This window comes from Ascaphus truei, chromosome 5 (assembly GCF_040206685.1).
Source record: "Ascaphus truei isolate aAscTru1 chromosome 5, aAscTru1.hap1, whole genome shotgun sequence".
Classification (NCBI taxonomy): domain Eukaryota; kingdom Metazoa; phylum Chordata; class Amphibia; order Anura; family Ascaphidae; genus Ascaphus; species Ascaphus truei.
This window is the reverse complement of record NC_134487.1, coordinates 66,581,605-66,600,449: the sequence shown is the minus strand read 5'-3', so window position 1 is coordinate 66,600,449 and position 18,845 is coordinate 66,581,605. Positions and strand designations below refer to the sequence as shown.

Genomic DNA, 18,845 nt, shown 5'->3' with positions numbered 1-18,845 from the left:
ATCTTCCATGTTGGCTGTAAGTCCTGGTAAGTACAGGCCTGCCAACAGTAGTTATGGAGGTTTTCCCTCACACCCTGGTGTGGTGCCCTGTGTAAGGAAGGGAGTGGCTGTATGCTCTGAGTCCCTGGATAGTGACATCAGAGATGCGCCTGCCCCCTGAGGTATAAAGGGCACAACACTGTCAGTTAGTGTTGTTGAAAAGTGTTGCACGGTTGGCAGAGAAGCATCTGGTAGAATGTATCTTCCTGCATAAGGGATTGGAGGAATACTTTTGTGACCCTAGTGCTGTAACTAGCGGTAGCAGAGTGACCAATCAAGTCTGTCTAAGCCACACTGTGTCCAGGGACCTGGCGCAGTGGTGATCTCCCTAGGAGAAAGGGAATCCCACTTCAATACGGGAGGGCGTACCTGGCAAAGGGACAGCACGGAGAGATGTGCGGCTAGAGCCGGCAGCTGCATGGGGCAGTCTGCTACATCCAAGCATATAATAAAGATGCCCTGTTCAAAGAAACCCCCACTGTGTGAGTGTGAGATTACTCTGCAGTGGCGGTCACCACCAAGAAGGAGTTCCTCACCAGGACCATCTCCCTGCGGAAGCATAGACCCTGATGAGGTGGAGGCGCTGCACATGAAGTAAGTTGGACTCGTACCCACTACCTCAGCTACCTGTCCTGATGATATCCTCTAATAACACCAAGCGGGAGACTCAGGAGTCCTGTTACTTGCAGGTGCACCACCACACACGACCTTGTAATGGGGACCGGTTAGACCACACGAGCCAATGTGAGATTGGGTGGGTCAGACAAGGGGGGTCCAGCCGTTACATTTGTTACCACAGTCTCCATGGGTAATGAACACACATTTTAACTGCCTTTACTGTAAAGCACCCTTTCCTTTGTTGCTGGTGAAATCTCCTTTCCTGCAACCTTAAGGGATGACCCTGAGTCCTTTGTACTACCCTTGAGATGAATAGTCTCTTTTGAAAGCTCCTTGTACTGTCCCCAAATATATTTGTATATAGCTATTATATCCCCTCTTAGATGCCTCTTTTCTAATGTAAATAAATCTAATTTAGCTAGCCTCTCCTCATAAGTTAGATTGTCCATCCCCTTTATTAATTTGGTGGCTCTTCTCTGCACTCTCTCTAGCTCCATAATGTATTTTCTAAGGAGCGGTGCCCAAAAACTCCATATTCAAGGTATGATCTTACCAATGACTTATAAAAGGGCATAATTATGTTTACTTCCCTTCCATCCATTGCCCGTTAAATGCAAGATAAAATCTTGTTTGCCTTTGCAGCTAATGCATGACTTTGGGTACTATTGCTAACCCTCCAAGCACTCCTAAATCCTTCTCCATCAAGGATTCCCCTAATTTATCCCCATTTAATTTGTAAGTCGCCTGTTTATTGATTTGCAGAATTAAATGTGGATACATTAGGAGAATCCTTGATGGAGAAGGATTTAGGAGTGCTTGTAGACAGCAGGCTTAGCAATAGTGCCCAAAGTCATGCAGTAGCTGCAAAAGCAAACACGATCTTATCTTTCATTAAACGGGTAATGGATAGAAAGGAAGTAAACATAATTATGCCCTTTTATAAAGCATTAGTAAGACCACTCCTTGAATATGGAGTGCAATTTTGGGCACCAGTCCTAGAAAATATATTATGTAACTAGAGAGAGTGCAGAGAAGAGCCACCAAATTAATAAAGGGGATGGATAATCTGATTTTTAAGGTGAGATGATTTAAATTAGATTTGCTTACATTAGAAAAGAGTAGTCTAAGAGGGGATATAATGACTATACTCAAATATATTTGGTGACAGTACAAGGAGCTATTCAAAGAACTATTTATCCCACGGGCAGTACAAAGGACTCAGGGTCATCCCTTAAGGTCAGAGGAAAGGAGATTTCACCAGCAACAAAGGAAAAGGTTCTTTACAGGAAGGGCAGTTAAAATGTGGAATTCATTACCCATGGAGACTGTGATGGCAGATACAATAGATATCTTCAAAAAAAGGTTGGACATCTTTTTAGAAAAGAAAGGTATACAGAGATATACCAAATAAGTCAACATGGGAAGGATGTTGATCCAGGGAGAGATCTGATTGCTATTATTGGAGTCAGGAAGGAATTTATTTTTCCCCTTATGAAATATCATTGAATGATATTTCATTGTTTTTTTTTGGTTTGCCTTCATCTGAATCAATATACTATACTATACTAGGGATCTAGGATAAAGTATCTGTCGTCTAAGTTTATCATAGGTTGAACTTGATGGATGTATGTGTTTTTTCAACCTCATCTACTATGTAACTATGTAATTAACTTTTCTTCTACACATTTATTTAAATGTAATTTTCTAGACAAAATATCCTGTTTTTAACAACATGGCCTATCTGAGCTCTCATTTAGTATTATAGCCGAAATCATGTTGATGTCGATAATATTCATCATAATAATGTACTGTATATGGAGAAAAACATTTCACCATAATGTATTTACTGTATGTGTAGTATTCAAATTATAAAGCTGTTCGCCTATACGTAGCTGCTGCTTGTGAATGACTTTAAATGTTGTATGTACAGATGTAGCCAGATTAACTTTTTTCTTTTTGAGGCATGCCCAGGCATTCTGCTGCAACTTTACTATACAACCCCATGGAAACCCTTGAGGCAGGCCTCTGTATTTTGAGGCAACTGTTAGAAAAGTTAGTTGGGCTACGTCTACAGATAGATCATTACACATGTAGCAATGAAAGTTGAGATAAAGCCTGGGAGAAAGAATGGAAAAGTGATGGCAGTAATTGAATAAAAATGCCACATATGTTTTCGGGACAGAATAGAAAGCATATAAGTTTCACTCAACATGTCCCAAAGGGTTGATCACACTGCGATCATCCGAACCTGCCATTCACTTGAATGGTGGATTTTGGACGATCACACTACATAACATATTGAATGAGGTGAGAAACAGATGTCAGGAGAGTCAAGGATCTCTACAAAGTCTAACGTTTATTATGACATAGCCAATGATAATGTTTACCTTGACATCAATGGTAGCAAATTATTGATTATATACTGTATACAGTATATGTGTATATATAAAACTATATTTGTTATTCTTTGCAGGAGTGTTTCCTAGATGATACAGACAGTGGATCACCAACCACAACGTGGAGCACATACCTCAGATATGTTACATCGCACAAGAATTTAATTTTTATTCTTGTCTTTTGTTTAGTTATTTTTTTAATTGAGGTAAGTAAATCCATGTCTTTGTTATTACTTGGATTTAAAGAATATCACACATGAAGCTACTTGTGTATGAAATGCTGGTAATGTCTCTTCCATATCATATTTAATATAAAGTATTTGAGTCTATTTGGCTTAATTCTTGTGTAGCATTGTTGATCATGTACAGTAATATATCGCATTGTTTAGATCAGGGGTGACCAACTCCAGGCCTCAAGGGCCACCAACAGGTCAGGTTTGGAAGATATCCCTGCTTCAGCACAGGCAGCTCAATCAATGGCTCAGTCAATGACTGAATTATAAAGTCAGTCGACAACTGAGCAACTGTGAGCCACCTGCGCTCAAGCAGGGATAAACCTCAAAACCTGGCCTGTTAGTGACCCTTGAGGACTGGAGTTGTCCACTCCTGGTTAATATCATGAAAGAATTGTGGTTTTATGACATGACAATCATTATAATCCAGAATTAAATGCTGAACCCCATTAAAGGAAGCTATATACACAAGCCTTGGGATCAAAGGAATCTTACAAAATACTGCATGTCTGCATATTTTCCCATGTTAGAACTGAACATATGTAATGGCTATTAATAACATTCATTGAGAAAGTATTTATTTGTAAAATTGGTGTATGTTCCAGAAATATTTATGTCTGTTAAAGTTGATCAGCAAGTCAACAAGGTCAGGGGAATATTTCAAATTTAGCATGCAATGCAGTAGTACTGTATATAAACGTCTAACTGACTATTATTTTGCTGGAAATACCTTCTTAGGTTTTCAAATTCATGTACTGTGTCATTTTCTTATTTTAATTATATTGTCAGAATCTGGGGATAATGCTGAAGGCCACGGCTCCCTGTTTCTTTATTTATTCTATGATTGAAAGATGTCCATATAAAATACATTGAGAATTAAGCCAGCAAATATTTTTTATATCTTTTAATTCATAATTGGGATAAATGCCATAGTGAAAGTACTGAGAAATGTCTAGTTGAGAATCACATACAGATATAGCAAACGTTATTGTTCCTTCTTGCACGTTGCAGCGTGATGTGCTCAACGCGCCAGTAGGAACAGATACCATTTAAAAGGATTGGCTCTGTGCAAACAAGGGGTGCGGCTACAGTGCTTTTTACCTATGGAGTGCTCTGATACAGCTCTATGATAGACATATAAACTTTACACACTGCCATTTTAGACACCCCAAGTATATGTATGTGTAACCCTCCCTGCCTGGCTTCTAGGGAGTTTACATCATTGTGCAAAGGTTGGCTTACCTTTTCTCAGGGTGCTGGATTCAGGCGGCTGGGCAATGAGGTAGCAAGGACGTAAAACAATGGGCGCCAGGAGCTTTTGTAGTACAACTATCATTTATTCGTATCCCCGAGCACAGGGACCGCTCAAACACATTTTGACAACGTTACACTATATTTCATATCAACCAGACATGAATATGGTTCTTCCATTAGTGCCCACTCTTAACACTCGAATGGAGGTATGTTTACTTAGTTGCTCTACGTAGATGTGGGACTCAGCCCCTCTTGTTGCTTCGGGATCTCATCAGTATTAATCCGATTACTCTAGGCCCCTAAGGGAATCCTGGTGGGTCTTTCCTACGTGACTCAGTACCTTTGGCCTCTTTGAGAACTGCCACTTCCATTCAGACTGAGAAATATTAGTGCAAATCCGCGGTTAGAGCGGATCTGCCGACACCCAGGAGCCCTCTTCACTGAGACCCTCTGTGGTATTCCTTTTCCTTAAACATTTAGGACTCCATTACTTCTTTTGGGGATCCTAACTTAAAGGGGTACTGCCCCTATCTACAACATACTAAAACAGGGGGGGCGGGGAGGGGGGGAGGGTCTGGTTGGTACTAATAATTTATAAACCTTACTTATCTACTCTCCCCGAGGTGCCTCTGCTCTGAGCCTCTAGGAACCTAACCTTCTCGAACCTTCCCCTTCTCTAATATACTGTCCATGACATAATGATCCCATGACAACACAGGGTGGGCCCCCATAAACTCCAACCTTCTAGTAACCCTTTAGGAGGGGGGGGGGGTAATATGTTTATGATTAATAAAACATATTCTTTACAGATTATTTGTCTCAAGATTAAAAGCCTTCAAATTAAATATATTTTCCTAGTATTGTAGAAGTAGCCAGCATTGTTTCAAACTTACCTATGTGCCAGGGGTGGCCAGCTCCAGTCCTCAAGGGCCACCAATATGCCATGTATTCGGTCTATCCCTGCTTCAGCACAGGTGGCTCAATCAGTGGCTCAGTCATTTTGAAGCAGGGATATCCTTAAAACCTGACCTGTTGATGGCCCTTGAGGACTGGAGTTGGCCACCCCTGCTCTTTGCCATCATGAGAACTAAATCTAGATCTGGTTTGCCAACATGCCATTATCTGTATAAATACAGGATTATTATAATGTGGAAGCACTAGAATGCAAGTTCCCAGGTGGGGAGTTTGACTGGGGTGGTAGACCTGTCAAACCGTACTGCAGGCGTCCTAAGGCGAGACTACAGGAGAAGGCAAGTTCCAGGACTGGACCAAAGTCTACTGATATTGTAAATAAATAATGGTAGCAAAAGATAGTCATTTCATGGTCAGCAATGTATTCACCTGAAAAGTTGAGGGAATAAATCTCCTGGAAGTAACTTTTGCAATATCGAATTCCGTCATTGAGTTTCAGCTCCCGCAAGTATCTTTAATGGTTTTTTGAGTGCATGTATAACATCTATCAACCAAAGTCTTCTGTGGACATGGAGTCAGGTTGTCTTTTTTGATCCAATACTGTAGTATTGCATCTTTTAATACTTGATATTGGTTTGACATGTAAATCAGTAATTATTAATTTTACTGGGACTAGAATAAAAGACATTGGCAAATCATGAATGGTAATGCCTATATTGCTTTTGGTTTATAGGTGGCTGCTTCATTAATTGGGCTGTGGCTTATCAGCGAGTAAGTATGATCTTATTTTCTTATACATAGCATTCATAGATGGAGAATCAGCGTTACACAGCATATTGAATAGGTGCCAAAGAGGGTGATTGGTTTCATTTTGTTCCCAGTGTACAGTAGATGTTCGCTTTGCACATTTTGCACATCTTTACTAAATGTGATATTTTTGTTTGTAAAAACAAAGTTAGATGATCGCTCCAGTTATGTGAATTTGTAACATTGGTATGATCATGCCTCCCCATTATGACTGTAACTTTTCCACGCAATTTCAGAATTGATATGAGGAGGTGGAAATTTGGAAATATATAATTTTAGCTACTGTAGGTACTGTAGGGTGGCAGATTTAAGTTAGAGTAATGGTGTATTAATGGGGGAGCGGGATACATATTTATTGGTATTTGGAAGAGTAACCTTGTAAATGTTCCCTTTTATTTTTAAAGTGTGGATGTCTTTTAAAGGCATTTCTCACATAAATGACTCGGGAATAACTAGCCATTGTTTTTTGAGATCGGTTAAATAACTTTAACACCTTCAGTAACAATTACTTCATGTTCATAAGTGATTACTACATAAACCATGGCCAACATTAGCTATAACTAATTACGTTCTTTACATATTTGCTGCTGGAAGGACTTTCATAGCTTTGGGGTGAAATGAACTGCAATTTGTTGAAGCTGTTAAAATGAGGGGAAATCACTGAACTGCTACTGTATTAGTGCTACAGATTCCAATAATTGTTGCCTGTTTAATTATTCATTTAATTAATATATTTCTGGTTTGAGTGAACAATTAATATTATTCTTTATCAACATAATGTGTTAGATTGTTTTAGGTCACGTAATGTATCAATGAAAAAACAATTCCTTCCTTTCATATGTAAACAATGCAGTATGTTTATACATATCATGAACGTTTCTGTGGTAGAGGTAGGTTTACATCAGCTTACAACATGCAAACTAATAGATGCAAATTCATGAGTAACTAAATATGGCTGCAAGATGTAAATATTGGTACATATTGTGTCTGTCTATTCTTATATTTTTTCCTATCAATACCACATCCACATCAGTACTAAAACAAGTGGGCACATTTAGTACACACAGTATATCTCAATTCACGTATAGTTTATATAACAGAGATAATAGAAAAGAGAACAAGTCCAGTTATCAGTGCTTCAGAGATATCCTATAAGTGCAAAGATGTTAAATGCTGGTTTGTAAACAATGGAGGATAGGTATCTGTGGTCACTGATTAGTGACCCTAGACAGCTCAACAACCACTGAGCACAGGGTGCTTTAGAACAACATACAGTGTAGACCCTCTCACATGAGGGAAATATATCAATGTAACAACTCTGCGTCACCAAAATATTGGGGCGTATAAAGTCCAGTACTCACGAGTACGAATCTCCACTGTAGTGCTTCCTATTGTATGCTGGGAAAACTCAGGGTTTTGACAAAGCGCCCATAGGCGCAAAATGTGTTAGAGGTTCTTTTGCCTTCTAGCTGTTTCTATTTGCCACGTGCCTAATAAATAGATTTGTACATTTTGCACGCTAGCACTTTCTTCATTCATAGAGTTCATAGAGAATGGGCACCGCCAATTATTCTTTTTTTTCTTCCATTTCAGTTTATATAATAGTTTTAATACTCGCAGCATGCTTGCCTGGAAACGTATTTGATACATATAATTATTAATTTCATGGTGTCGTTTTGATTAAATTTTGTGTGATTTTAGATTCTAGATTATTTTTGAATTTTACCCAACCCATTATGCAGCCAAGTACAAATAGCCTCATTTCATTTAATGAACCATTAGAAATCTAAATTCTAATTCATGCATACATCATCTAATTCATCATCATCATCTAATTCATGCATAAGAAATCTAATTCATGCATACATCATCAGCATATATGTACTAATCAACATTGCTATATTCCTTTTAGTTCTAGCATTACTTCTGGGAGCAATAAGACGGGCAATGGAAATACAACATCCAATTTACCAGAAAGCCTGTCAGTAATCGTGACCAACACTAGCTCTTACTATGTATTTTACATTTATGTTGGCGTGGCTGACACTCTACTTGCACTGGGAATCTTCAGAGGTTTACCTCTCGTTCACTGCCTCATAACTGTGTCCAAAGTATTACATAAGAAAATGCTGCATGCTGTTCTTCACGCCCCTATGTCCACCTTCAACACAATGAGAACAGGTAAAGGACCAAATCCCCATGAATGTAAAGCACGTGAAATGATTTACTTTGTTAACCATGTTTATGACGACTTGGTTCATTCTCTTTCTTCCTTTTTATTTTTCTCCCCTGCCTTCAAACTGTACTGTCCACGACTAGACATTTCTGAGCCTAAGGAAGTTGTTTGTGCTTTATTCCTTATGTTGTTAGTAGGATTTTCAGGTACAGTATTTGATATTGTCAATATTCCGCATAGCATTTGGTTTTGCCTGTCTGTTTTAATGTCTGTTGTGAATTACACCTATTTGTGACCATATTCACTAAGCAGTGCTATGCCAGAAGATTCTTGCACCAGAAGATGTCTTACGGCTTATTCACTTGAATGGCCATTATGTGTCGTGTGGGCTTGGAAAGTATATTATGGGATTTCACTGCTTAGTAAATATGTTGCTTAGGGTGTTTTTATTTATAAACCTAAACATGCATACTGTATATTTCTCCATTTCATCAGTACCACGTCCTCTTTTGTATTATGTAACATTCTCTGGATGTCTGCTCTCCAGTAACCACTCATGGCACCGACAGTCTGACCTAATGTCATTACTGGTCGGTTTTTGTATTTCCGAGCGAACATGCAGCACGACATATGTATTATACTGTAATTGTGCTAAACAAATGATATCATGGTAACGACAGTCATTGATAATATTACATTATATATATATATATATATATATATATATATATATATATATATATATATTCTTTGCATTCGGAATGATTGTATATACTGTAGTTTTACACGTTTAATTGATATTCTACTTAACTGCAAGCATTTCGCTTTAAAAAGATTTTCAAATGATAAGACAAGGCTTATAAAAAGCTATTTGTTTCTTATAGAAAACATTGTTCTTTGTAAAAACGGTCAAATATTTATTTTACTCACGCAAAAAAAGTGTTAGGGCTTTACCCTTAGCAAATTGTCATTTGTGCCCTCTGTGTTGTATGCTGATAACCCTGATTTTCTGTGGTGCATGTCCTGCATGATTGTAGTTTTTATAGTGATTCTGTATGTGATTAAACCGTATCCATATATACTGTACATTAAGTCTTCTTACTTATTTGCTAGCTAATTTGTAAACAATTGTTCAATTACAGGGCGGATCCTTAACAGATTCTCCAAAGATACAGCGATATTAGATGATCTGCTTCCACTGACAATATTTGACTTCATACAGGTGGGTTTTTTTTAAGATCACGGAGTGCATGCATCAAAATCACGTTAAGGATATACTATTTTGGTCATTAGCAAAAGTGTTAACTGTAAGAACCTGGTCTTTATTGTGTGCCCTGGACACATACAAAATATAGGGAAGAGATACCAAAATGAAAAGCCTATGGTCAATTCTTCTTCCAATAATTTATTTGTAGAGTGGGTTAGAAAACCACAAACACACCACTCGATGGTGCAGATTACTTTAATAATCAAAGGTTACAAAATATAAAGGGATAAATCACATTCATAAGTAGCGTGCTTTCAAATCGGCACAAAGAATCCGCGTTTCATATCCGAGGGGATATCTCCTCTCACCGCCACTGTTCCCTGTGGTTGAGCCGTCTGCTCACGCTGTAAGTGTGGATGCCGCCGCCAGCACCAACACACGGGTTCACTCCCTGTTCCTTTCCGGGTAGCGGCGATCGATCCTCCATTCAGTTATTTATTTTTGCAGAATATACAGTAGCGTATCAGTCTCCAGATAACACGCTAATAAAAATGGGTTAACATCTGAGGGGAGTAACTTGAAACATTGAGCTAGGTTCATGAAATGTAGTGTGTGATTATGTAAATATAGCCAAAGAATGGTTAGGATCCTATGTATCCCTCTTTCATGAATTTATCATTCACAACGGTAAATTTTGCATCTTAATAAAATAATCTCAATACATCTCCAGCCACTGTGCATTCCACTGTATTTTTACAGTATGTAATTGATGTAAACACACGGCTAAGACATACAAAACACAAAATAAGGATTAAATAATACGTGCGTCCGTGATACTAGGGGGGAATATTTATTAAAAAATTGTGAAATTTGCACCAAAACTGAAAACGACATCAATGTGGGAGCAGTGACATAGGTATGAATTTTTCAAATATTGCTTCTTACATTTGGCGCAGATCTCTGGAGCAGAAGTTAACGGCACCCAAACCTGGTGCATTAATTTGGTACAAAGAGAAAGGAAACCTGCACCAGTTATAAGAGCAGAGAGATTCTGACTCTCTCCTCCCATAACCCCTCGCCAGAATGCTCCTGGTGCAAGTAGAGAAAATTGGGGAACAAAATGGAGCAAAGCACCTTAGTACATTTTCTCAGAGTCAGAAATGAGGCAATGTGTGCCAGTTTACGACACTTGATACGCATGCCCCCAAAAAGAGGTGAAACTGGTTGTTTCAGATTCCTCTTCTTTAAATTATACCTGCATCAAATTATTTAATATAATAACATTGTTAAATATCATTAGCCTTTTCGATACCAGAATAACAACAACCAGTTGGGTACGAAATGCGTCAGAGTGCGCTATAGACATGTGCCTTTCCGAATTTTATTAATAAAATCCGCTTTTCATCGATTGCATTTGGATCCTTTTTGACCAGATAGCAGTGCACCACTTTTTCTTTCTATATTTATTTTCATTGTTTGTTGTGTGTTTTCTTTTTTTTTTTAAATCCTGAACCCATATTTATATGACACTAATATAGTCGTGTGTAGTGTGTAATGTAGTGTGTGCCCCAAGTTTGTAGTTCTTTACAAAACTGGGGTTTGGGTACGACAAACATTGGTGCATGCACCTCCAAATAAAATGGTGAGGGAGCTTCTTACTAGCAGTCCGCAATATGTGGGCGCTTTACAAATAAGCGATAATAATAATAATATTTAACCTGATTTTCTCCCACTTTGCAGTTGGTGCTGATCGTGATTGGAGCAATAACAGTGGTCTCCATCCTAGAGCCATACATTTTCTTGGCAACAGTACCTGTGATAATTGCTTTTATTTTGTTAAGATCTTACTTTCTCCATACATCACAGCAACTAAAACAATTAGAATCTGAAGGTAAGAGCCATAGGGAATGAAAATGCTTCAACTGTGTTTTTTTGTGTGCCAGATTCTCGTTCAACCCGCTCAGTTTCAGATCACCGAGAACACCTTTATGATTTCACTATCTGAATCGCAGATCTTGTTTTTCTCTAGTCACAAAACGTGGGATTTATTCAGTAATCTTACTGTATTCTATTTATCTTGCCAACTCTACAATACAGTACATGTTGATTTAACCTGATTACATGAAATGCAGAGAGGAGGATGTTTTTTTTGTAGGTGAGTAGGCAAAGATCGGCAGCCCCATTGTTCACAAAAGTCCACGCCCAAAATGTGTGTTCTAAAGCTTCACAACTTAGTAGGTGTGAAATGTAGCAACTATTACTGTACATACAGCGCAGGAAATATATGTACAGTAAGTCGTTTTGTTAGCATGGCTTCCACCATATGAATCTCCAAGGCAAGGAAGTACACCATTTAGAAAATGTAAATGAATATTAATTTTTTTAAATGTACTTTTGCACAACTAAACACGCTGGAGTCATAAAATGTGCTTCCTTCTTCTGGTGAGGAAATGAATAAACAGTTAGAGCCGTAAATAAGTGTTTCCCCAGTGAGTCAGTCTTAAGTAGGTGTTCTTATGCTTTTATCATATTACAATGTACGTACTGCCTTTAGATATGCAAATTATATATGTCACCTTGCAAAGGGTTTGAGTTCTGTTTTAGTTCTCATGCCAAAGAGGTTTTTTATAGTGGCAACTAAAGCAAAACATTTAATTAAGTTGATCATTTATTCATTGCTGTTCTACATTTTAAGGAACAGGAGAAACGAAATAATTTATATAAAATGGGCTAAAAAAGTTTTTTTGAGCAATAATTATATTGGATTTCAGTAGCATAATATACAAGTCCTTTTCTGCACACCATTTTTTCTGCTGTGTCTCATTTGCATGTACTACAGTAACTACAGTAGGATTCTGGCGATGTAAACTGCTTTTCAATTTTTTAACCATTAATACCAAATGCTAATGTAGCTTTTTGACGAAGGAAGAGCGAATATATTAACACGGCAACTTTTTTTTTGTTTAACTATAATAAATATGGTATTGTTCTATATATACATTTTTATTTTGAACCTGATGTCACTATCTAAATCTGTTAAATGTCTTTTATTATTACAGCTCGTAGTCCTATTTTTACACACCTTATAACAAGCTTAAAGGGCCTGTGGACATTAAGAGCTTTTGGACGACAACCATATTTTGAAACACTCTTCCACAAAGCACTGAATTTACATACTGCGAACTGGTTCCTCTACCTGTCCACACTGCGCTGGTTCCAAATGACAATAGAAATGATTTTTGTGGTCTTCTTTAGTGCTGTGACTTTCATCTCCATTGTAACAACAGGTACACATTGTTATATCTACCTATATCCTATGAGACTCCTTTATCTTTTATCCAATGGTGTTCTTTTCAAAAACGCTACGGAAATTGTGAACTATGGGCAATTTTGTCTGTGGATAGGACACCTGGGAACTATTCAACAACCAAGAGAAATACAGTACTTGTATATGGGTTATAAAAACCTGAATAGCCAGTTTTAGGCAAATGTAACATGTAGTATTTTGCATGTATTGGAGTGAACCATGTTTCTTTGCTTTCTCTGTATATATTTCAAAAACCTATAGGCTTTGGGGTTTTTCTTACATAATCTGTAACGGTTTTATGTTAGCTTCATAATTTTATTTCACTTTAAACCATGTAGAACTATGAAATGAACTGAGCAGATCTGTTATTTCAGCATGAGCACTTTAATGATTCTGGCACCAAAGATGAAAGGTAAAACTCCTACTGTATCTCTCTTTCAGGTGACGGGCAAGGGAAGGTTGGGATAGTTTTAACGCTAGCTATGAACATTATGAATACCTTACAGTGGGCTGTCAACTCAAGTATTGATGTGGACAGTTTGGTAAGTAGCAATATCTGCATGCCCGTGACACACATTGTTAAATATTCATATTTGGTATTGCTTTGATTTAAGACATTGTTTCTTCCTAAAAAAAAATCTGCATTTAATACAAATGTTGTTTTCTTTAAAAAAAAAAAAATTGAATGGTCCTGCTGCATATAAATATTCTTACATTTTTGGAGGGATATTCATTGTGATGATGGGACAGTCAATTGTAATAAAAGCAATGTCCTATTTTAATTGTATGATAAAACATGGAGGTATTGCAGAGACAAACATACTGGTTTTGACTATTAGAATCAAGGTACCCATAAGCTAAAACTGATGAATAACTTATCTCCATATATTGCTTGGCCTATGTCTTGGTGATCCGAAGTTATTATCCTAGTGGATCCAACATATATTAGTAGGTGTCATAACACGATCACTTCTCTTCCTTTTGGCTAAGATCCAAGTGGAGGTTCTGACTGTACTTGGTCCTCTGGCCTGGCCGACAATGCTTAAGAGGAGCCTAAGATCCTCCTTCTTAGAGCACCAAGGAGTTGTCAACCTGGGAGGACCACAATGCACTAGAGTGATGCGTGTGAGGGCTGCACTTCATGAATGGCAAGCAATTGACAAACACTGAGCACGCTTGGATTCTGGATGTTAAGCTTTTACTGTACAGAGCACCTTCCACCCACTGCCTGATGGACAGGTTGGTAGGATTGTGCTCTGTGCATTCAGCTGGTCCACTATGGGGTGTTACAGCAAGAGATGGTCAGATGTCCTGGTGCACCAGCAGACAGAAGACATCTCACAGATTGAGACGGTCGGCGGAGAGCCTTTTGACTGAAGTAACCTCTCAGGAACACGGTTTCACTGCCACCGAGCACACACCTCTAAAGACTCTTGCTGGACTTCAAGTTATGCACCCGAGCACAGTTGTTACATAACTGGTGACACTGAGCACACACTGTGGAGCTCCAAAGAAGAAGGGGAAAAAAAAAAACCTTTACAGATGTAGCACTGTTTCCCCCACCTTCTGGGAAATTTACTCTGTGGCTAAGGTATGGTGCTGAGGCATACCTGGAGGTCCAGGAGAGCTGAGCTGATCTGCGAAGATATGGAGATCAGGACAGTCTTTTGATGTAATTTGTAGTTTTTGGTAAATCCCAGAGACAGTCCTCTCTGAAGCACATATTCCATACACCACATGCACTGACTCAATCCAGGCTGGTGTATAATTAACAAAGGGGACTTATTTATAGCAGTCACTGCATGATGGTATTACAGCGGTGCAAGAGTTCAGAGGGTTCCAACCTCTAGAGGGTGCTTGACCCTGATAGTATGGGGTCATCTTCCTAGGTCAGATGTTCCCTCAGCCACAAAGCTGAGGGTGAGCACGCTCATCCCGCCATGGGAGAGACTCCCAGCTCTCTCCTTCCTCTCTCCTCCAGAGCAGAACAGGACTGAGCTAAATTTGCCAATCCCTCCTAGGAGTAACTAGAAGGTGGTGGGTTCATAGTCTATACCTATTCCAGATAGGCTTACACAGGCCATGAGTCACACCTTACTTCTGTCACTCGTAAGAGGCGCATGAGGCGGGGTCAACAAGCCCACAGATTAACCCCTTACAGCCTGCAGCTAGCAGGACTTATGTAACAGGATGAAAAAAGATAGGAAGAAAAGACATACTCTGTTACAAATATTTTTGCCATAAAGATTGCACACTCATCTATGGTAACCCTCTTTCCATCCAGTAAAGAGAAATCCATTTACCTTTGTTTTACCACACTGCTTGTGCATTATTTAATTACCATCTAGGGTAAGAGGTTCAGCTCTCCTACCTGAGGTTTTGTCTGAACTTCATTTTGCTTACACTTGATTTAGTTTTTTTGGTATGTTTTAGATTTAACCTTTGCAGTGAGTTAATGAAGTACCTAGTACCGCATGGGCCCTGGTACGCCATAGGCTATTTTGACATACCAGGTACATCGTAGGCATTTACTCATTTTCTATGGGAAGATCGAGCTGTCACGTCCGACTCACGGCCAAGCCAATCCAAATTGAAGTGGAGCTCTCTACTTTAGTCTCAAGCAGCTGGTGTCTAGACACATCATGTGATCGCTCCAGGAGTGGTCACATGATGCAGAAATGCCGGGGGTACAGACCCCTTACACTGTAAAGCGTAAGCAGCATAGATTTACATGTGATGCCCACCACCCCTTATACTTTTGTAATTCTTTTACTGTTTCACGGACCAATGTACAACAGAATGCAGCACCTCTGGCAATGAAGAATTGTATTTGTGTTGAAAAAGAATGGTCTGTCACTGAATTGAACCAAACTGAGCCCACTTGTAAAATGTGAGGTTATGGGGTGTCACTAAATGGGATTTATTTTAAAGAAGGTATAAATACTTTTACAATCAGCTGCACAAATGTGCTAATTACCAGGGAAAAGAGGAAAAAATATCTGCTGTCTTCTGGGACCCTGGTTAAAACAATAAGTTAGGAATTGCCAAGTTGGTATTGTACTTACTGTAGTGTCCTTTATCAAACTATGTTAAATAATTCCATTATCTTTAAACCTAAAATCCAGCAATGAGTGAAGAGATTTGAGATGTACTGTAAGAATAAAACATATGCAAGGTATATACAACCACTGAAATACTTTTTGGGGGTGCTTGTTACAGTACGTGCTTGGCTTTTGACTATTCAGTAGAGATGGGTCAAATGTGTTTCCCAGATTTTCACGGATGTTACCCTCAATATCCGTTTTGCGGTGTAAAATTCGCAAACGGGTTTGGCCGATTTCAATAGGCACGGATTCATCAAAAGCCACCATTGGATACAACCCGTGAACGAATTTTGTAGATTCCAATCCATGGATTCAGCAATCCGTTCACGGATTTTCTATTTTATTTCGGATGGCTATATCCACAAATTGGATTCTACAAATCCCTCCACGGGTTGCGGAATCCGCGGAGAGCATTGGTAATAATACTAAAAAATCCGCAAAACGCGAATCCCCCTTTTTGAGATTAGTAAACTGAAATCCGCGGACCAAAGGAACCAGCCGATCCGCTGCGGATCCAAATTCGTCCCCAAAATTCGCACATCTCTACTCATCAGCTCTTAATGTATAGGTAGCATGCAAACTTAATATAGCAGCTCTTATAATCACAACAAACCGAAATAATTTTTTTTGTTAGTTGCTGGACCAGGATTAGAAATACTTAACATCCTGTCTTTATTTAATGTGAAAACTACGTTCAACATTAGAAGACGTATTTTTAAACACAATGTATGCCATAACTTGTCTGTTGCATGATACATTTATCGTTTCTTGATTGCTTCCCAGATGCGGTCTGTAAGCAGAATTTTCCGATTCATTGATATCCCCAGTGAAGAGTTGAAAAATCCAAAGAACAACAAAGAGGACCCGTTGTCAGAGGTTCTGATAATTGAGAATGAATTTGCAAAGAAAGATCGAGACTGGCCATCTGGGGGCCAAATGACAGTCAAAGACCTTTCTGCAAATTATGTAGATGGAGGCCATGCTGTGCTGGAAAACATCTCCTTCTCAATAAACCCTGGTCAAAGGGTAAGACCCACATTGTCTTTTGCTCATTCAATTGCTAACTGGCTGTTTTTTTAAATGTTGGCTATGTTAATATATTGATCACAAGTTACACACCGTGTTGCCAAAGATATTATTTAGCTATTATCTGACAGCAGCAGGTATCAACTTTGTCAAAATCATTTTATTTATTCTGATCATCTTACCGAATACTGGTTTACATTGACACACTTGTGAATAATAGTGACAAAACACGAGCATAATGCTTACGTTGAAGCAGCTATGATTACTATAATTATTAGTTGTACTTACTGTAAAAAAGATATTTAGTAATACAAGGACAAACATTTGTTGCAAGTTTTTTTGATGATAAGTATAACATTAACATAACCATTGTGTGCTAAATGTGAACAACTGAATTTCTGGGCAGAATGACTCGATAATACAGGTTCTAGAAGAATACATTTTAGAAAGCCAAGAACAATATTTAATTGAGAAGGAAGTACAAAGAAAAGCAATGGAGGCTTTTATATTTAAATGCTCTAATTCTAGGGTGAACATACATGCCACCATTAATATTTGCAGTCCTTTAAAAATGTTACCAATCAGTTAAAGCAGCAATCTCCCCCCAAAAATAGTTTATTTTTGTAACCATTTCACTGCCACAGAGGCCAGCAACATGTTTTACAGCAGGACCGTACCAGTGTTACCACATGAAATGCAAATGTTTATCTGCATTACTCCTGGTAACTTTGGGAAATACAAATGGCTTCAAATAATGCATGGAAAACCAGTAAATAAGGGGACAGCTGTGCATCATATCTCACACTGAGAATCAGCTCGTATAGAGATAAATATTTCTGCAACAAGGGACCTTGCAGTGGGAAGACCACAGCGATCAAGCGTCAGGTCAGCTAAAAGCTGGGAAAAATTGGGTGGGAAATAGCTACTGTTCTAAATTCATATTCTGGCAGATTTTCACTCACTGCGAGACCAGATTGTTTCTTCTTTATTCTGTTGACTCTACATTAAGAACGAAGCCCTATATCATCTCTTAAATCATATATAACATCACTCTGCTATGTCTCACATGCAAACCTACCCTTCCAAAGAAATATTTTAGTTGGGTGGACAGCACTAATGACATCATTTATTTTACAATGCACCTTTACCTAAACTCTACACAATGATTCCCCAGATTCACGTACATTTATTTCTACTGTCTTTGCATATTTTATACCCTACTATTTTAATTGTAAGCTTGGTAAGGTTTACAATGTTTTACATTTATATTTTGTATGTCTAACATTCTAGGTGGGCTTATTAGGAAGAACTGGTTCAGGAAAAAGCACCTTGCTGTCTGCATTTTTGAGATTATTATCAACCCAAGGGGACATTCTAATCGATGGGGTATCCTGGCAAACAACCCCTCTGCAGAAATGGAGAAAAGCATTTGGAGTTGTGCCACAGGTAAGATTAGTATAACTGTGATTATATTGCAGGGATTAATATTGTAGTGGTACCTTTTAGCAGGCTAAAGTTAGAGTTCTTCATACAGATGTAGCAAGCAACAGTCTTCAGTGCCGCTGCAATGCATGGTCACGTGACTGTAGTGGTTGAGGCACTGATGGATTAACGATGTGGGGGTCCCATTAAGAAATATGGACCCCCCATAACTCCAACCCAACAGACATTGTCCCTGGTATGGCAGACTTTTGTATTTTTTATTTTAACTAACCTAACTCAGCGGTGCACAAAGTGGGGGGTACACCCACCAGGGGGGCTCTGAA

At 38.6% G+C, this 18,845-nt stretch overlaps 1 protein-coding gene across 1 annotated transcript in view; it reads left to right on the top strand.

The window, feature by feature from the left end:
* CFTR (CF transmembrane conductance regulator) overlaps window positions 1-18,845 on the top strand; it is a 203,266-nt gene that overhangs the window by 150,532 nt on the left and 33,889 nt on the right. Inside the window, exons 15-23 of the mRNA XM_075599966.1 lie at window positions 3,131-3,259; window positions 6,186-6,223; window positions 8,172-8,440; window positions 9,578-9,657; window positions 11,383-11,533; window positions 12,702-12,929; window positions 13,391-13,491; window positions 16,837-17,079; window positions 18,370-18,525. Of these exons, the coding sequence (XP_075456081.1) occupies window positions 3,131-3,259; window positions 6,186-6,223; window positions 8,172-8,440; window positions 9,578-9,657; window positions 11,383-11,533; window positions 12,702-12,929; window positions 13,391-13,491; window positions 16,837-17,079; window positions 18,370-18,525 (1,395 nt within the window). The remainder of the gene's footprint in view (window positions 1-3,130; window positions 3,260-6,185; window positions 6,224-8,171; window positions 8,441-9,577; window positions 9,658-11,382; window positions 11,534-12,701; window positions 12,930-13,390; window positions 13,492-16,836; window positions 17,080-18,369; window positions 18,526-18,845) is intronic.